The 16,406-nt window shown below is 47.3% G+C and overlaps 3 protein-coding genes across 3 annotated transcripts in view; all 3 read left to right on the forward strand.

Annotated features, from left to right (window-relative positions):
- Positions 1 to 5,390, forward strand: part of tagln3b (transgelin 3b) — a 34,054-nt gene extending 28,664 nt beyond the window's left edge. Inside the window, exon 6 of the transcript XR_010878302.1 lies at positions 5,381 to 5,390. The gene's annotated coding sequence lies outside the window, so the exon portion shown is untranslated. The remainder of the gene's footprint in view (positions 1 to 5,380) is intronic.
- Positions 787 to 10,776, forward strand: LOC136957379 (suppressor of tumorigenicity 14 protein). The gene is given in 19 exon segments (XM_067251267.1): positions 787 to 1,008; positions 1,711 to 1,888; positions 2,328 to 2,452; positions 3,863 to 3,930; positions 4,444 to 4,634; positions 4,803 to 4,901; positions 5,227 to 5,446; positions 5,633 to 5,775; positions 5,954 to 6,051; positions 6,263 to 6,366; positions 6,544 to 6,677; positions 7,188 to 7,292; positions 7,453 to 7,563; positions 8,211 to 8,321; positions 8,896 to 9,015; positions 9,249 to 9,432; positions 9,741 to 10,015; positions 10,183 to 10,319; positions 10,609 to 10,776. Coding segments are annotated over 19 exon segments (2,793 nt in total).
- A 2,355-nt stretch (positions 10,777 to 13,131) lies between these two features.
- Positions 13,132 to 16,406, forward strand: part of flt1 (fms related receptor tyrosine kinase 1) — an 11,493-nt gene continuing 8,218 nt past the window's right edge. The window contains 1 exon segment of the mRNA XM_067252242.1: positions 13,132 to 13,355. Within this exon segment, the coding sequence (XP_067108343.1) occupies positions 13,298 to 13,355 (58 nt within the window). The 5' untranslated portion in view covers positions 13,132 to 13,297.

Raw genomic sequence — 16,406 nt, forward strand, 5'->3', positions numbered from 1 at the left:
ATTTTTAAAAGTGGTAACAATCTTATGTTATATTGCACTGGCACTTCAGGCAATTGGATGACAGTTTTGTTCCAAGTACGGTACCAGTTTCTGTGTAAACAAAACATCAATGGGTAAATATTTTGTTATTACTGCTTTTACCCTGTAATTGTCAAATACGTATATAACAACACCCTAGAGTTCTAGGATGCCTCTGTCATTTCTACATTGTTTAGTCAGATCAGTTCAACATTAAAAGTCTGTGAAAAAAGAGATTAACTTGTTTGTTCCTCATTGAATTATACCATCTCTTTAATCTTAATTACTTCTCCCTGCGTCATGTAAGATCCAGTCAACAAACAATGTGTTTAATACTATTCACCTAATTTGTTTTAATATACAACTGTATTAGTAAAGTTATAACTTTATTTTTTTACTACTTTTTTTAATTATTTAAGAATAACTTTACTAATAACTAATAGTAAATGATCACATATCTTATCACAAAGAGTATATTCATGTTGTCACATTTCTGTCTTATCTGGCTAGATTTAGTGTCTTGTGTAGAGAATCGATCTGCCTCTCAGCCAAGTTTCTCATTTATGTAATACCTTACACATGGTGGCCTCAAACAGTCTTTTGTTCTTCCCGGTTTTCTACACTGCCTACACAGCGGATAAGTTTGCCCACAATATCTGTCGCACGGATGGTTGTGTGGATTGTACCCTTTCATAGTGGTCCCATTGTGTCGCACTGCATTCTGGGTCTCCGTGTGACACCTGCCCACAGGTGTACTGCAGTGAGTGAATGCTTGCCGCATCCAACCCGCTCAGGTCGGGTTTCTGCTCTGTTTCAAAGCAGCGTCCACCAGGGTCTCCTCTCCATCATTTCTATGCCTGAGGTATTGTTGCATATCGCCTTCGCGGAGCAAAACGGGACAGTGCCATGAGGACTCTCTCCAAAAGCAGAACTTGCGAAGTTTACAGCGTTTCTGGTCATGGGCATTGTTATTCTACAGCCATCCTACAGGTAAGACAGGGGGGGGAAGCTCACCGCTGCACTTTCATCTTTGCCGAATTGTGAGGGAGACAAAGAAATTCTGTTCTGTGCAATCAAAACAGGGCACTCACCACTTTGATTTAACTGCTGCACTCGCCTGTAATTTTCACAAAACTTTTTTTAGATGTTCGTTTGCTGTTTCTTTTCAAAATGGTGTTTCGACTTACCGGTAATGGTTTCAGTTGGTGACCAACTTAGTTCAGACAGCTCTGGTTGATCTTAATTGTAGAATCGGTCTCTAGGGGTATCTGGTTCTCGCTCTCATGAATGTCCATGTCAGAGTTCGCCACTTGATTGAGTGCTGACACTGCCGTGGGAAAGCAGACCTCTCGAACCGCTTTGTGCACTTTCTCCATGAATCCTGCCAAGTTCTAAATGTTTTAGTTGGTTCCTTTCAGCTGAATAGATGTTAGCATTTGCTCGCAATAAATCAGTAGTGATTTGCATTGAGTGCTGGTGGTAAGCAAAGATACTGGGGTGCACATTTAGGAAACTACAGAGTATCTGGACTTTCAACTTGAAAAAACATTAGTGGCCCTATTCAAATATACATATAAAACATCAAAAGAATGTGTGAACTTCTCACTGAATATTCTAAAATATATCAAATAGAGAGATAGAAACTAGGACATCAACTTCAACAGAGAGAGTTCATGCATGTGTCTCTGGCAGGGAGAGGTCGTCGTGGAGACCACCAACACACTCAGCCCCTCCTCAGAGGCAGAGTCAGACCGGAAGCTTCCAGGAGTCCAGGCTCCAGTCTGCGGCTCATGGAGGAGGTGGGCATTGGGTGTCCTACCTCTTCTGCCCTTCACTGCAGCCGTTGCACTGACTCTACACTTCTTAAGCTGTAAGTAGACATACAGCGCCACCTTTCTCTGGTGGTGTGTGTGAGTGTGTGTGTATTAAATGTACACAGTCTAATGAGTGTGTAGTTGTCTTAGAAAAAATTGATACGTTGAAATATCTGAGGTTATACTCAAAATAAACCTTTTGTAGCCTAACGTCTGTCATTAAAATATTGTCTCAATAAACAATTATTTGAATTAGGGAGACAGGTGGCTGAGCGGTTAGGGAATCGGGCTTGTAATCTGAAGGTTGCCAGTTCGATTCCCGGACGTGCAATTGACGTTGTGTCCTTGGGCAAGGCACTTCACCCTACTTGCCTCGGGGGAATGTCCCTGTACTTACTGTAAGTCGCTCTGGATAAGAGCGTCTGCTAAATGACTAAATGTAAATGTAAATTAAGTTCCCCCAAATATGATTCTTTGATTGCCTCCCGCTTCCAGCACCTCCCCCTTCAGTGTTCTACCTTGGCGGCAGTGTGGAGTTCCCCAACCTCAGTTTCTCATTGGACCTGACTGACCCCGCCTCTCCACAGTACCACCTCCAAACTCAGGCTCTGAGTCATTATGTAAGTGTAACTATCTCTGTGGGCCATACTCTTCTCAAACGATGCTCCATTCACTGACTCCTTCTGAAGGTCACTCTTAAGGATACGGCCCTTCCACCTGCTCTGTTTCTCCGGAACCCTCTGTCCTGTTTTGATCTTGTCTTGAGCCTTCCTCAACCCCTCTGCTGTCATTCTAACTCGTGCATATCAATCAATACGGTAACCCGGAGGTAATGTGTATGTTTGCGTTTCAAGGACACTTCCCCCCAATCCCACCCTCATTCTCTGACCCCATGCCCCCACTTTACCCCCCTCCAAACCCACCCCCCACCCATCTTCTGTCCCTCCCTCCCTGTGTCTCTGTAGCGGTGTTAAATGTAAAGCCGGGTGTAACAGGAGCCCGGCTCAGTGTGTGTGTGAGGACCGGGACCCCCAGGGACCGGGGTCTTTCAGGGCTGAGGACAAGCCTGCCGTTTGTGAGCCCAGCAGGGCCCGGGCAGCCGGAGTGAGAGGAAGAGCGGGCCCTCAATAAAAACATTGTCTGTGTGGCTTTCACACAATCAGCAGCTCTGTATCTACACCGCTGAGAGAGAGGAACCAGAGAGTCACACGGAGTGGCCGAGGCAGACCCACAGGGGGAGGCAGGGACAGGGCAGAAGGCCAGGGAAGGGGCAAACAGAGAGGGTGGGATGTTGGGGGGGAGGTGGGGGTGAAAAGGAGCGAAGATAGGGAGGGGAAAGGAGAACTGAGAAAGAGGAAGAGAGGAGAAAGGGGAGAAGAGAGGGATTTGGGTGGGGATGGAGACTCAGAAACATGCATTTACAGTCGGGGTGAGACATGGAGAAGGGTTAATGATGGAAAGGGTTCTTTTATAGGGCTGAAAACCCTGTAAAGGTCGTCAGTAATCTCCTGTAATTCCCCCTGTAATCATCCCTATCGGTGAGTTAGTGAGGCGGTCCACTGGCCCATGTTTCCGTGCAGATGTCAGTTCATTAAAGACTGTCTGAACCCAAAGCCAGAGACCCATACCATTCAGGGTCGACCTCCACATGACTGGAAGATAGGAGGACAATGGAGCGCCTTGTTACCTGAAGTCCGTCTCACACACATAACCACACATTCCCTCATACATGTACACACACAGATTGTACACAAACATGCACACATTTAAGAACAGGGCTTTTGTACTCAGGTCGGAGGTTCGGCCAGGTGCCCTTCCATGTCACACAAACGCACGCACGCACACACACACATACACACATACACACACACACAAACTCACACAAGTGCACACACACACACATACACACACACACACACACAAACTCACACAAGCGCACACACACCAGACTTCTGTCCTGGTGCTGTGATGTCACACCTGGTGTATCTGTTACATCCATGAACGCTCATGTGTTTTTCTTCTTCCACCAGTTTTCCCAACTGTACGAGTCCTCCCGCTGGAGCACCTATCACCTACGCTCAGGAATAACAGCCTTCAGGTGAGCCAAGATGTCTCACCTGAAAACACTCAGTGTTATCAGACTCAAGGCCGTTGCCCATAGTCAAATCTGGTCAAAATGTCCCCCCCAATATATTGATATAGATTGTATAAATCTAAATGTGCTACGCTACGACAGGCAACCACGCACGCTGTCCGAAATTATCATAACAAATGTAATTCGGCCCCCTCAATGTTGACTCCATGGCCTTGATCAGACTAATAATAAAGCTGTAGTTCATCAAAAAGAAGTCAGTTGAAATAATGTGTAAAACAATGTACACATTCAGAAGCCAACTGTGAAGCAGCATTGCTAAAATGGGGAGTCAGGTGGCTCAGCGGTTAGGGAGTCGGGCTAGTAATCTGAAGGTTACCGGTTCGATTGTGTCCTTGGGAAAGGCACTTCACCCTACTTGCCTCGGGGGGAATATCCCTGTACTTACTGTAAGTAGCTCTGGATAAGAGTGTCTGCTAAATGACTAAATGTAAATGTAAGATGTCTGTTCTGGGACAGTGAAGGAGTGGAAGGGCTGAACGTGTTCTACTGGAGTAAGTTCTCTGCCCCGGACGCTGTTGCCACGGAGATCCGACGATGGAGTCCAGAGCGTGCTCAAAGGCGTCTGCCCGGCACCAACAAGCTGCTGTACAGCCGCCACGAGGAACGCCATTACATGGAGAGAGATGAGGACACCATCAACCTGCTGGGTAGCACTGCTCTCTCTCTGTCTCTCTCTCTCTCTCCCTCTCACTGTCTCTCTCCCCTTCTCCTCTCACAAGGGATAACATACAGTATGTACATGAGCAATCTTAAAATCAATATTTTCTCCAGATAGTGATTAACTTTATCCTGTCCCTGGTGATGAACGACTTTAGGTCTGGATTCCGATGATGATTATGATGCAGATGAAAAAACAGACAAGATCAAGAACCCTAATTCCCTGCAAAGTGGAAAGTGGCAGTTAGGTTTCCAAGGTGAAACGACAAACAATCCGAACATTCACAACAAAATCACATTTACATTTTTACATTTACATTTTAGTCATTTAGCAGACGCTCTTATCCAGAGCGACTTACAGTAAGTACAGGGACATTCCCCCGAGGCAAGTAGGGTGAAGTGCCTTGCCCAAGGACACAACGTGAATTGGCACGGCCGGGAATCGAACCTGCAACCTTCTGATTACTAGTCCAATTCCCTAACTGCTCAGCCACCTGACTCCCTTTGTGACATTTGATTTGTGTCATACATTGCAATCCCAATCTACCCATAATACACCTGGTTTAAACCTCCTCTGCGCAGCTATGTCCTTTGACCTGTACGCCAAATACGGCAACAACCGCACGCTGAGCTTGGTGAGCCCCAAGAAACCGTACTACCAGTGGCGCCTGCGAGTGCCGTCCGGTCACGTGGTACGCCTCGTCATCCTCACCCTCAACGGGGCCACGCCCGGCAGTTGTTCCGCCCACAAACTGTCCGCGTACGACTTCCTGCTTCCTCTACAGAACAAGATCATCGCCAGGTACAGACTGATAGGGTCAGGGGGTTTAGAGATGAACACTTAGTGAATTTTGGCCCACTCCTTAGAACTTCCGACACACCTAGATTTGAGGTGAACTGACCATTTTAATACACGTGAAAGGTTTGTTGTCAATTATGTTGGCTGTGTTGTGTGGTGCTGTGTGTCCTATTGTACATTTGTGTGCAGGTGGTGTGGGCTGCCGATGTCCGGCTCATCTCCGGTGATGAAGCTGACGTCCTCCGGGAACGTGATGCTGGTCACCTTCTCCTTCAGCAGGCAGAGGGACGGGGCAGTCTTCAAAGCCTACTTCCAGGCCATTCCCAAAGCAGGTCAACCTCAGAATACATGGCCGTTTATCTACGTTACATAGATATTTTGAATATCATTGCATACCGTCCGTTAAATTCTATGTAAAAGCATTGTTTGAGTCCAACTTTGCTTCAAATTGAGATTATTGAGGGTTAGTCACCATCTTGTGGCTTCTTGTGTCTCTGCTGCCCCCTGCAGGTTGTGGAGGGGCTCTGTCCTACTGGAATGGCTCCCTGGCCTCGCCCTACTACCCTGCTCACTACCCTCCAAATGTAGACTGCAGCTGGACACTACGGGTGAGCCTCTCACAGATGTGTGTGTGTGTGTGTGTGTGTGAGAGAGAGAGAGAGAGAGTCAGAGAGTCAGAGAGTCAGAGAGTCAGAGAGTCAGAGGGATGTAAATAAATCAAGAAACAGAAAAAGGAAGACAGTAGGTTGAGGAGGGGTCTTCCTCTCCACAGTCCTCCCAGTGATCCTCTGCTTCATTCCTCTTCGGTGTCTCTTCCAGGCGCCATTGCCAGGATACCTGATCTCCATTACGATAGTAACACTGGACATCCAGGACTCTTCAGACGGCTGTGAGAAAGACTGGCTGGACATCGGAGGAGTCAAGTTAGTAGTGCATCAACTACCATAAACAATCACCTTCTACCATTTATCATTTATACATTTACATTTATTCATTTAGCAGACGCTTTTTTCCAAGAGAGAGCTTTACAAAAGTGCATAGGTCAATAGTGATTCGAAGTATAGGAAGTATGTGAATGTGGAAAGTGTGTTTTTCTTCAGGCTGTGCAACCCGGTGGGAGACAGCAGCAGGAAGAGGGTCTACAACTCCCCCGTCTCCCTGCACTTCCACTCTGACGAGTCCCTCACACACAAGGGCTTCTACCTGCTGTACAGAGCCTTCTCCCCAGAGAGCAGTGAGTAGTGCTCCTGCTCTACTCCCACCACGGGAAGACAGCCCACCTGGTCCAGGCCTACCTGGTGCAGGCCTACCTGGTGCAGGCCTACCTGGTGCAGGCCCACCTGGTCCAGGCCTACCTGGTGCAGGCCTACCTGGTGCAGGCCTACCTGGTGCAGGCCTACCTGGTGCAGGCCTACCTGGTCCGGGCCTACCTGGTCCAGGCCTACCTGGTGCAGGCCTACCTGGTGCAGGCCCACCTGGTCCGGGCCTACCTGGTCCGGGCCTACCTGGTCCGGGCCTACCTGGTCCGGGCCTACCTGGTCCAGGCCTACCTGACGCAGAGCAGAGCTAGTCATAGAGCCTCAGACTTGTCACAAATATCTACTATATACAACTATATGTCCCAGTGCTGTTTAGACTGACAATACACTGGTTAGCCCTGGTGTAAGAGGAGTGTGTGTGTGTGTGTGTGTGTGTGTGTGTGTGTGTGTGTGTGTGTGTGTGTGTGTGTGTGTGTGTGTGTCAGCCTGTCCTCGTCAGTTCCGCTGTGGGGATGGACGCTGCGTCTCTCTGAGGAAGGTGTGTGATGGCGTCAAAGACTGCTCAGACGGACGCGACGAAGCAAAGTGTGGTGAGAGCTGCCTCCGTCTCTCCGCCACCACACACACACACGCACACACGCGCACACGCACACACACACACACACACACGCACACCATCACTGTCTGCTGTAGTGTAGGTTGGTGCTCTCTGCGGAATGAGGTATGCCTGTGATGTGTGTGTTTGTACAGCGTTGTGCAAGCCAGGCGAGGTGTATTGTGGGAACGGTCAGTGCAGCGCCCACAGCAGCCAGTGTAACAGCAAGATCACCTGCGGCGACAGCAGTGAGGAAACGAACTGTGGTGAGTCGAGCAGAGCAACACTCTGCTTCACCGCTCAACTGAAGGAGGAGTTGGATTCCTTCTTGATTGATTGATAGACGCATCAGTAGAACACATTCCTGTATATTCATTATTATTTATTATTATTAACCGCTCAACCATCTGACCCCCACACATCCTGTACATTCATTATTTGTGTTTACCTTTGGCCATGTCAGCTGTAAGTAAGGATCATGATTGGTCAGGATTGTCCATATTGGTTGTTTCAAGTGTTTGAGTTGTATTTACATTTAGTCATTTAGCAGACACTCTTATCCAGAGCAACTTACAGTAAGTACAGGGACATTTGCCCGAGGCAAGTAGGGTGTAGTGCCTTGCCCAAGGACACAACATCATTTAGCACGGCCGGGAATCAAACCAGCAACCTTCTGATTTATAGCCAGACTCCCTAACCGCTCAGCCATCTGACCCCCACACATCCTGTACATTCATTATTTGTGTTTACCTTTGGCCATGTCAGCTGTAAGTAAGGATCATGATTGGTCAGGATTGTCCATATTGGTTGTTTGAAGTGTGTGTGTTGTATTTGATGTGTTCTGTGGTGTGAGGGTTTTGGGGCGGGGGGTTTGGGTGGGTTTTGTATGGTCACCGCTTTGTTCTTCGAACAGGTAAATGCTACCACGTGTGTCCCAACAAGGTGTGTGTCCCCAAGTCATCAGTGTGCGACGGCGTCGTGGACTGCAAGGACCGCAGTGATGAGATCAACTGCACCAGGGCATGTGAGGGCTTCTGCTGTATCCAGCTGTCTTTGTAGTCAGTTCACCCATCCATCTATCTGTCCATCCATCTGTCCGTCCATCCATCTGTCCATCCATCTATCTGTCCATCCATCTATCTGTCCATCCATCTATCTGTCCATCCATCTGTCCGTCCATCTATCTGTCCATCCATCTATCTGTCCATCCATCTATCTGTCCATCCATCTGTCCATCCATCTATCTGTCCATCCATCTATCTGTCCATCCATCTGTCCATCCATCTATCTGTCCATCCATCTATCTGTCCGTCCATCCATCCATCTATCTGTCCATTTCATCTTTCTGTCCATCCATTTATCTGTCCATTTCATCTTTCTGTCCATCCATCTATCTGTCCATCCATTTATCTGTCCATCCATGTAACCCACCAAGCTATCTTTTCATTTATCCATCCACCTATCTATCCATCCATCCTTGTATCCATCCATCCTTGTATCCATCCATCCATTTATCTATCCATCCATCCATTCCCCTAACCCTAACCCATCCATTCCCCTAACACTAACCCTAACCCTATATCTCTCTGTCTCTGCAGTCTATAAAGGCTGCTCACCGTCCTCCTACAAGTGCACCAATGGCAAGTGTGTGAGTAAGATGAACCCTGAGTGTGACGGGGTCAAAGACTGCTCTGACGGCTCTGACGAGATGCGCTGTGGTGAGTCTCTCTCGTCTCGGACACACTCATCCCTCACCGCCACGCACGTTGTCTTACAATCCTTCCTTTTCTCTCAACCTCTCCCTTATCCTTTCTCATCTTCATTCAACTCTTTCCTTCTCTCTTCTCTTTTATCAATCTCTCCCTTCTCTCTCTTTCTCTCCTGCACCCTTCCCCCCCTAATTTTCTCATCCACCCTAACCTTAACCCCCTCCCCACATCCTCCCCCCCAGGCTGTGGTACTAGGCCCAGGAAGCGTACCAAGATTGTGGGGGGTTCTGATGCTGGAAGTGGGTCGTGGCCGTGGCAGGTGAGCCTGCAGATGGAGCGCTATGGTCACGTGTGTGGAGCGACGCTGGTCGGCAGCCGCTGGCTCGTCTCTGCCGCTCACTGCTTCCAGGACTCAGACGCCATCAAGTGAGAGGATCAGGATCTCTGTCAGCGTGTACACTTGAATCTGATAGACAGCGTCTATCAGCCTACCGCCTATCATTGACTTTGTTCAACGTGATTCATCAGTTGTGTGTGTGTGTGTTTGTGCTTGTGCATGCTCCTGCCCTTTTGTGTGTGTGTGTGTGTGTCTGCCTGTGTGTGTGTATGTCTGCCTGTGTGTGTGTGTGTGTCTGCCTGTGTGTGTGTGTGTGTGTCTGCCTGTGTGTGTGTCTGCCTGTGTGTGTGTGTCTGCCTGTGTGTGTGTGTGTCTGCCTGTGTGTGTGTGTGTGTAGGTACTCTGATGCGCGCTCCTGGCGTGCCTACATGGGCATGCGTGTGATGAACACGGCCAGCAGCAACACCGCCGTCACCAGGCTGATCCGTCGCATCTTCCTGCACACCCAGTACGACCAGTTCACCTCCGACTATGACATCGCCCTGCTGGAGCTCAGCGCCCCCGTCATCTTCAGCGAGTTGGTACAGCCCGTCTGTGTCCCCGCCCCCTCCCATGCCTTCACCACAGGGACCACCTGCTTCGTCACAGGCTGGGGGGTCCTGATGGAAGACGGTATGAGCCGTCCACAGAGAACCCTGACTCAAATGATGCTTGTCTTGACAGTAGAAAACACAAAAACACAGATTTCTCCTCTTTCTTATTTTTTTTGGGGGGAGCCTTGTTTTGGGGAAAGCTCCCATTGTGTGAGGTGTGATGTCACTTCCTGTGCTGCCCTCCAGGTGAGCTAGCGTCTCTGCTGCAGGAGGCCTCAGTGAAGATCATCAACAGGAACACGTGTAACAAGCTCTATGATGATGCTGTCACTCCCAGGATGCTTTGCGCTGGAAACCTGCAGGGAGGGGTGGATGCCTGCCAGGTGAGGAATGAGTGTGTGTGTGTGTGTGTGTGTGTGTGTGTGTGTGTGTGTGTGTGTGTGTGTGTGTGTGTGTGTGTGTGTGTGTGTGTGTGTGTGTGTGTGTGTGTGTGTGTGTGTGTGTGTGTGTGTGTGTGTGTGTGTGTGTGTGTGTGCTGTCAGCATGTCTCGTTTTGTTTTTATTCTGTCTGGCTTTGGTGTAAATGTTCTTGTTTTTTATGTGTGTGTGTGTTTTTTTTATGTGTGTGTGTTTTTTTTTTATGTGTGTGTGTGTGTGCGCACGCTCCCCCAGGGGGACTCGGGGGGCCCTCTGGTGTGTCTGGAGAGGGGCAGGCGCTGGTTCCTGGCAGGCATCGTGAGCTGGGGGGAGGGGTGCGCGCGACTGAACCGGCCCGGAGTCTACACACAGGTCATCAAGTTCACAGACTGGATCAGCCAGCAGACCAAAGGACAGGTCTGACAGACAGGCAGACAGACACACAGACAGACACACAGGCAGACACACAGGCAGACAGACAGACAGACACGCAGACCAAAGGACAGGTCTGACAGACAGGCAGACAGACAGACACACAGACAGACACACAGGCAGACAGACAGACAGACACGCAGACCAAAGGACAGGTCTGACAGACAGGCAGACAGACAGGCAGACAGACACACAGGCAGACAGACAGACACGCAGACCAAAGGACAGGTCTGACAGACAGACAGGCAGACAGACAGACAGACAGACACGCAGACCAAAGGACATGTCTGACAGACAGGCAGACAGACAGACACACAGACAGACAGACACGCAGACCAAAGGACAGGTCTGACAGACAGACAGACAGACACACAGACAGACAGACACGCAGACCAGACGGAAGTCTGGAAATGGATGATATCAACATGTGACTGTCAGAGTTCCTCTCTCTGTGGGGTTTTGGTCACCATGGCGTCAGACTCTCCTGAGAGGATGAGGGGGAGACCACACCCCCACACCCCCCCCCCCCCCCCGCCCTCCTTTCCCAGAGCCATACCCAGTTACTCCTTGTCACTGACAGCACACACCCTTGCGGTCTTTCTCTGTGTGACGCCTGTTCTCTTCTATCGCCTGTCTCTCTCTGGCTCCATCTATGGAATCAAATCAGTGACATAATGTTTTGAATTTTAAAAGGCATTTACGTAATTCCTAACATTTAAATTTAAACACCACCGAATTTGTTGGTTTTGAATTAGCCTCTTTAAAATTGAAATATGAATTTATTTCTATGTAAATAAAAAATCGAACCTTTAATTTTTGTATATGATTTTAAGTAATTCAAAACATTATGTCACTGATTTGTTTCCAGATCCATCCATTTTCTAGTCTCGTTATTGCCCCTCTTATCCCACACTCCCTCTCCAGTCTCCACTCTCCTCCCCTGTTCCTGCCCCTCTGAATACTGTCAGTGAGCATGATGTCTGTTAGTGAATACTCTCTCCATTGACCAACAGAAATCCAGACATTCCTCTCATTTTACCTGGATTAGGTAATCTCCCTAGGGCTATCTAGCTGTGCTTATCTACATGTGTGTGATGAAGACGTGTCATTGTAAGCGTATGTACTGTATGTATATATATTTGTACTGTATATCATGAGTTCACAAGTTATAGGCAAGATTATATTTAGTCACTGTTTGTCTTGTTCTTTTGAGAGTGATGAATGATCCATGTGTTTGGGGAAATTATTTTATATTATTTCTGATTTACTTTACTGTTCAAATGTCCCCTCTAACTGTGGACTGTGACGTGTGGATTGGCTGAGCTGTACTTCCATAAACAGCTTGGCTTGGTAGGACTGATGGCCAATGTTGCCCCACATTGCAACTAGTAACTGTGTGGCTATTGTTACATTACTTCAACCAGGTTTTGGTGACACTTTATCCTTCATCAAAGATATATTCTACCTTTAAGATGTAAATGCCAAGAGGGGCTGTCCACTGTATACCATTTTATTTAGACTATTGGAGGAGTTCAGTGAATATTAAACACATTGTTAAGAATGGTATTACTATTATTTGTGCCTGTGTTTGTTACGTTTTAGTGTGACTGGTGTGACTTGGTCAAGTGTGTTGTCTTACTAGGGTGATTGAAAATGTATTGTATTCTTAAAAGCAGTGGGTGTATCTCGTGGTGGCACTGTTGCAACATCTCCTAGTTAAAACATGATGTTGATAGCACGTCTTGAAGGAAACTCATCCTGTTTCACGAAAAGAACAAATTGACTATCGAATGATAATGAACCAATTCAGATGCGCAGAGAATAATTAAAAGTTCTGTTCTTCAGATTCATACATATGACATCGCCTATATTGTCGTTTTAATCCAAGCGGTGTTTCTCTACACTGTTATTAAATGTATTAAACTCAATACTAATCCCTAAAAAACGACTGGGTCCAATCAGACTCTCCAGGCGTTTCCTTTTACCATGCACACCGTCGCGTACGTGCCACTTATCTCGTGTCCACCCGGGGCCAGTGAGGTACGTGCCTCTACTGTCACAGCAGTGACATAAATTACTCTGGGTGTAATCTCTTGATAGTGGGTGAGAAAGAGACTCCAAATACGATTTTATCAGGTCTCAGTGACTGTGTAAGAATGCGCACGGGTGGAACTCGGGCCAGTACGCTTTGAATGGGTGTGTCGATAGACGTCACGGGAAGCCCGTTATCCGGTGGCTGTGGGAAACTGTATAAATCTGTGCCCATTAGTACAATAGGAAAAGTTACACTGGAGTTGAAGCGTGGTGTCCTGTAGCGTGATCCTTCACAGTTATCCTCAGGAAGCCGTCTCCATTCATTGTCACCAATGGTTTGAGGCAGCGAGGAGTGCGCTCTTATAAGGTGTCAATAGCCCACTCTGGAGAAACAGGATTAAATAAAAACACCACATTTTTCTTTTGTCACTTCTCATCTCCAGTACTTGATCCGCGCTCAAGGGGACCCACAGACATCATGACTTGTTTTTTGCTCTTTATATTATGTGGATTGTCGAGCGGTGCGCTTGGAAAGGGTGAGTCATGGATCTGCTGGCTGATGGTTCAAACCTTGCTAAATCTATCCCTCTTGTATCATGTGTATACATGTGGAAACATGTTTACATCTAGTTGAAATATGATATCAAATGTAATGCATTTATATGAACACCATGATACATGCAAAGGAGTTTCCAAGGGATGTGGGTTCCTTTCTCAAATATTGTGTAGATTGTTTAATGCTTAACTTTGCAATGGAGAGATTCATGCATGTTTAAATGAACGAATCAGGTCCATAGATTCAGAAATAGATATTCACTTTAAACGGCCGTTAAGGTTTTCCTATCTCGAACATGATGGGCCTCGCCGCCACGGGCCAAGCGTACTTGGCGCGTTCCATTGGACCGCCTGGCTCATTTATTTATCATTCATCCCTCGAGAGGTGAGTGTAGTCGTGTGGCACTGGTTGTAAAACTTGTGCGTCCCGTTACTGTGAAGTGTTGCTACGCCAGATAAGCCGTGTCCTGCGGGATAGTGCAGTTGTTTGGATAACACAGACCTCTCTGGCCCGGCTTGGCAGCGGCCTCACTCCCTGTGCGCGCTTGGCCCCTGTTGAATCGGTACACACACAGGGCGTTATTTCCTGATGCTGATGAGTTTGTGAAATGGAAGTTCTAATATAAATGACTGCGGGGTCATGACCGCCACAAGGAAACTTTCTAGAACGCAGGAACTGGCGCTAATCAGCGCTTATAGCTAAAACAGACGCACTGAGAGGAAAACGGGGAGCAGGGCACCGTCTCATAGGTGTTAGTTGTTGGTCAACAACTTGTTATTCAACGCACAGGAGCTCATTTTTCACATGGCACCCGTTAAATTGTTTTAGAAAGTTCTGTTGTTAAAAATACAGGGATATAGTGAAAATTAACACCCGTAGGAGACCTCTTTGTTGTATAGATTTGTTAATGATTTTGTGGGTAGGCCTATGTCTTTCCTTATACACAGATAGATGCACTGGCGTTTCATCTGAGAGTTAGAAACTGTTTTTATTAATATTAAACCTTTTTGGTAGACCTTGAACAACTACATTTAAATGTCATTATTGGTATTGGTAAAGTGTACGACAAAAACATTGAGGCTATTATCAGTGACAGTAACACTGAAATATGAAGTTCCTCGATTATCATGGTATTTTAGATATTTTTACTGTTTCACAATAGATAAGTCTAGAGCTGACCTTCCTCAGTAGGCTAAACCAACCATCATTGCGAAATTACTCCTGTGACATTAGGCATACTCTAAATGTGAAGTATTGAAGTTTAAATGTTGGCATTCGCTGTGAGAGCCGACGCCTTTTCTCTGGTCGTCATGGATATGACCGTCTCTGACCTCCTCAGTAAGCGTACTGGGAGACTTGTAATCTAGAGTTGTTTATGTTCTGTTGTAAAACAGTCGTGCTCTTGAACTGCAACCTGTCCTTCAGATGGATGAATTGACACTGTGGTTTTGGCTTCCCCGTTGATGTATAAAGTGACATGGAAATGGACCTTGTAGCCACTTTGCAGATTGTTGAAATGCCCCCGGGGGCAATGCTGAAAGAGACTCTTGACTTTCCTTCCTTCTTTAAACTATGTACCCTGCCAAATGGACTGTGTCTCTCACTCTCACACATTGGGGGGAAAACTGAGGAAACTGAGAAGGAAACGCTACCAGACTGAGTCAACCGAGGGCTGTTGAATAGCACATCCACTGGGAACAATGATACCAGAGAACAGTAATAAAGGGGTTGTGTTCATAAAATGAAAGGAAGATTCACACAGTCCTAAGGGCTTGAACGAGCCCACCAATCACAAATGAAAAGACACTGGTCCAGTCCAGTGTGCGGGTGAACCAGACTGTTACCAGATGTGTATTGTCCGTGTTCGAGGAGTTACCGGATTCAAAGACGGCACTTGTGAATAATGTGTTTCCCTCTAGATGAGAGGAAGGAAGGGTGGACTGAACACTTTATCTCTCATTAATAAACCTCAGCTATGGGGTGAGTTGCTTTTATTTGATAAACAAGAGTGACAGTGCTTACGCATTTCCACGACGATCCTCAAGAGCCCCTACCGGCCTGGGAACCCGGAGGTGACCGGGGTTTCTGGTGACCGGGCCAGGACAGCGAGGGGACGTGACGGAGAGATGTGATGAACACTCGTGTTGTGGTCCGTGGCATTGTTCACGTTTATGTTTGGTAAATTGTTTTGTGTTTGGGTCAGAAGGTCATGTGACAGTCCTGTCACGTACTGACTGATATTCTGGACTGTTGAGCTCAAGTATTTTGAGCATTTAGTTGTTATTTCTGGGTGGGACTCAGTCCTCTACTCAGTCCTCTACTCATGACTATAATCGTCAGCCAGTGTGGTTTCATCTTCATTAACCCTCGTGCTGCCTTCGGGTCACATGACCCAAAGGTTCATAACGAACCATCGTTGTGTTTACCCAATTTTACCCAATACAAAAACAAATAAAAATGTTTTTCTTTTAACCTTCGCAATGTGGGGAGTCTGAGACAGCCCAACGGTTAAAAGAAAATGCTTCACTTTGTTTTTGTATGCGGTAAAGTTGTCGCAATACGACAATGACTGATGGGTCAGAACGACCCGAAGATAACACAAGGGTTAACACTATAAAACACTTCCCAAAGAGACAGCAGCTGACACCGCTGCATGGTTTCTAGACAGTCTCTTGTCACAAAGCAGATCCCAAACCCAGTGGCAGTCCGAGCACATTTGGCGCCCTAGGCAAGATTGATCAAAAGCACCCCCCGCCCCCCCGCCCCCCCGGGAGCACAACCACAACACAGACACATGACTTGGCGCGGTTGGCGCCCCCTGTTGGTAGTGCGGGCGGGTTAATTAATGGATGCACTTGGGAAATTGCCGCATGCTGCCCTAAGCGGCTGCCTGTGTCGCCTATAGGAAGGACTGGCCCTGCCCAAACCTCATAATGCACTCATGAACCTACTTTTTTCATCTCACCCACTCTTTCATTCCATTCAACTTCCTTAGTTTTTCCTCTCTCTTACACTTTCTCTCTTTCTCTTT

This window comes from Osmerus mordax, chromosome 15 (genome assembly GCF_038355195.1).
Source record: "Osmerus mordax isolate fOsmMor3 chromosome 15, fOsmMor3.pri, whole genome shotgun sequence".
Lineage (NCBI taxonomy): Eukaryota > Metazoa > Chordata > Actinopteri > Osmeriformes > Osmeridae > Osmerus > Osmerus mordax.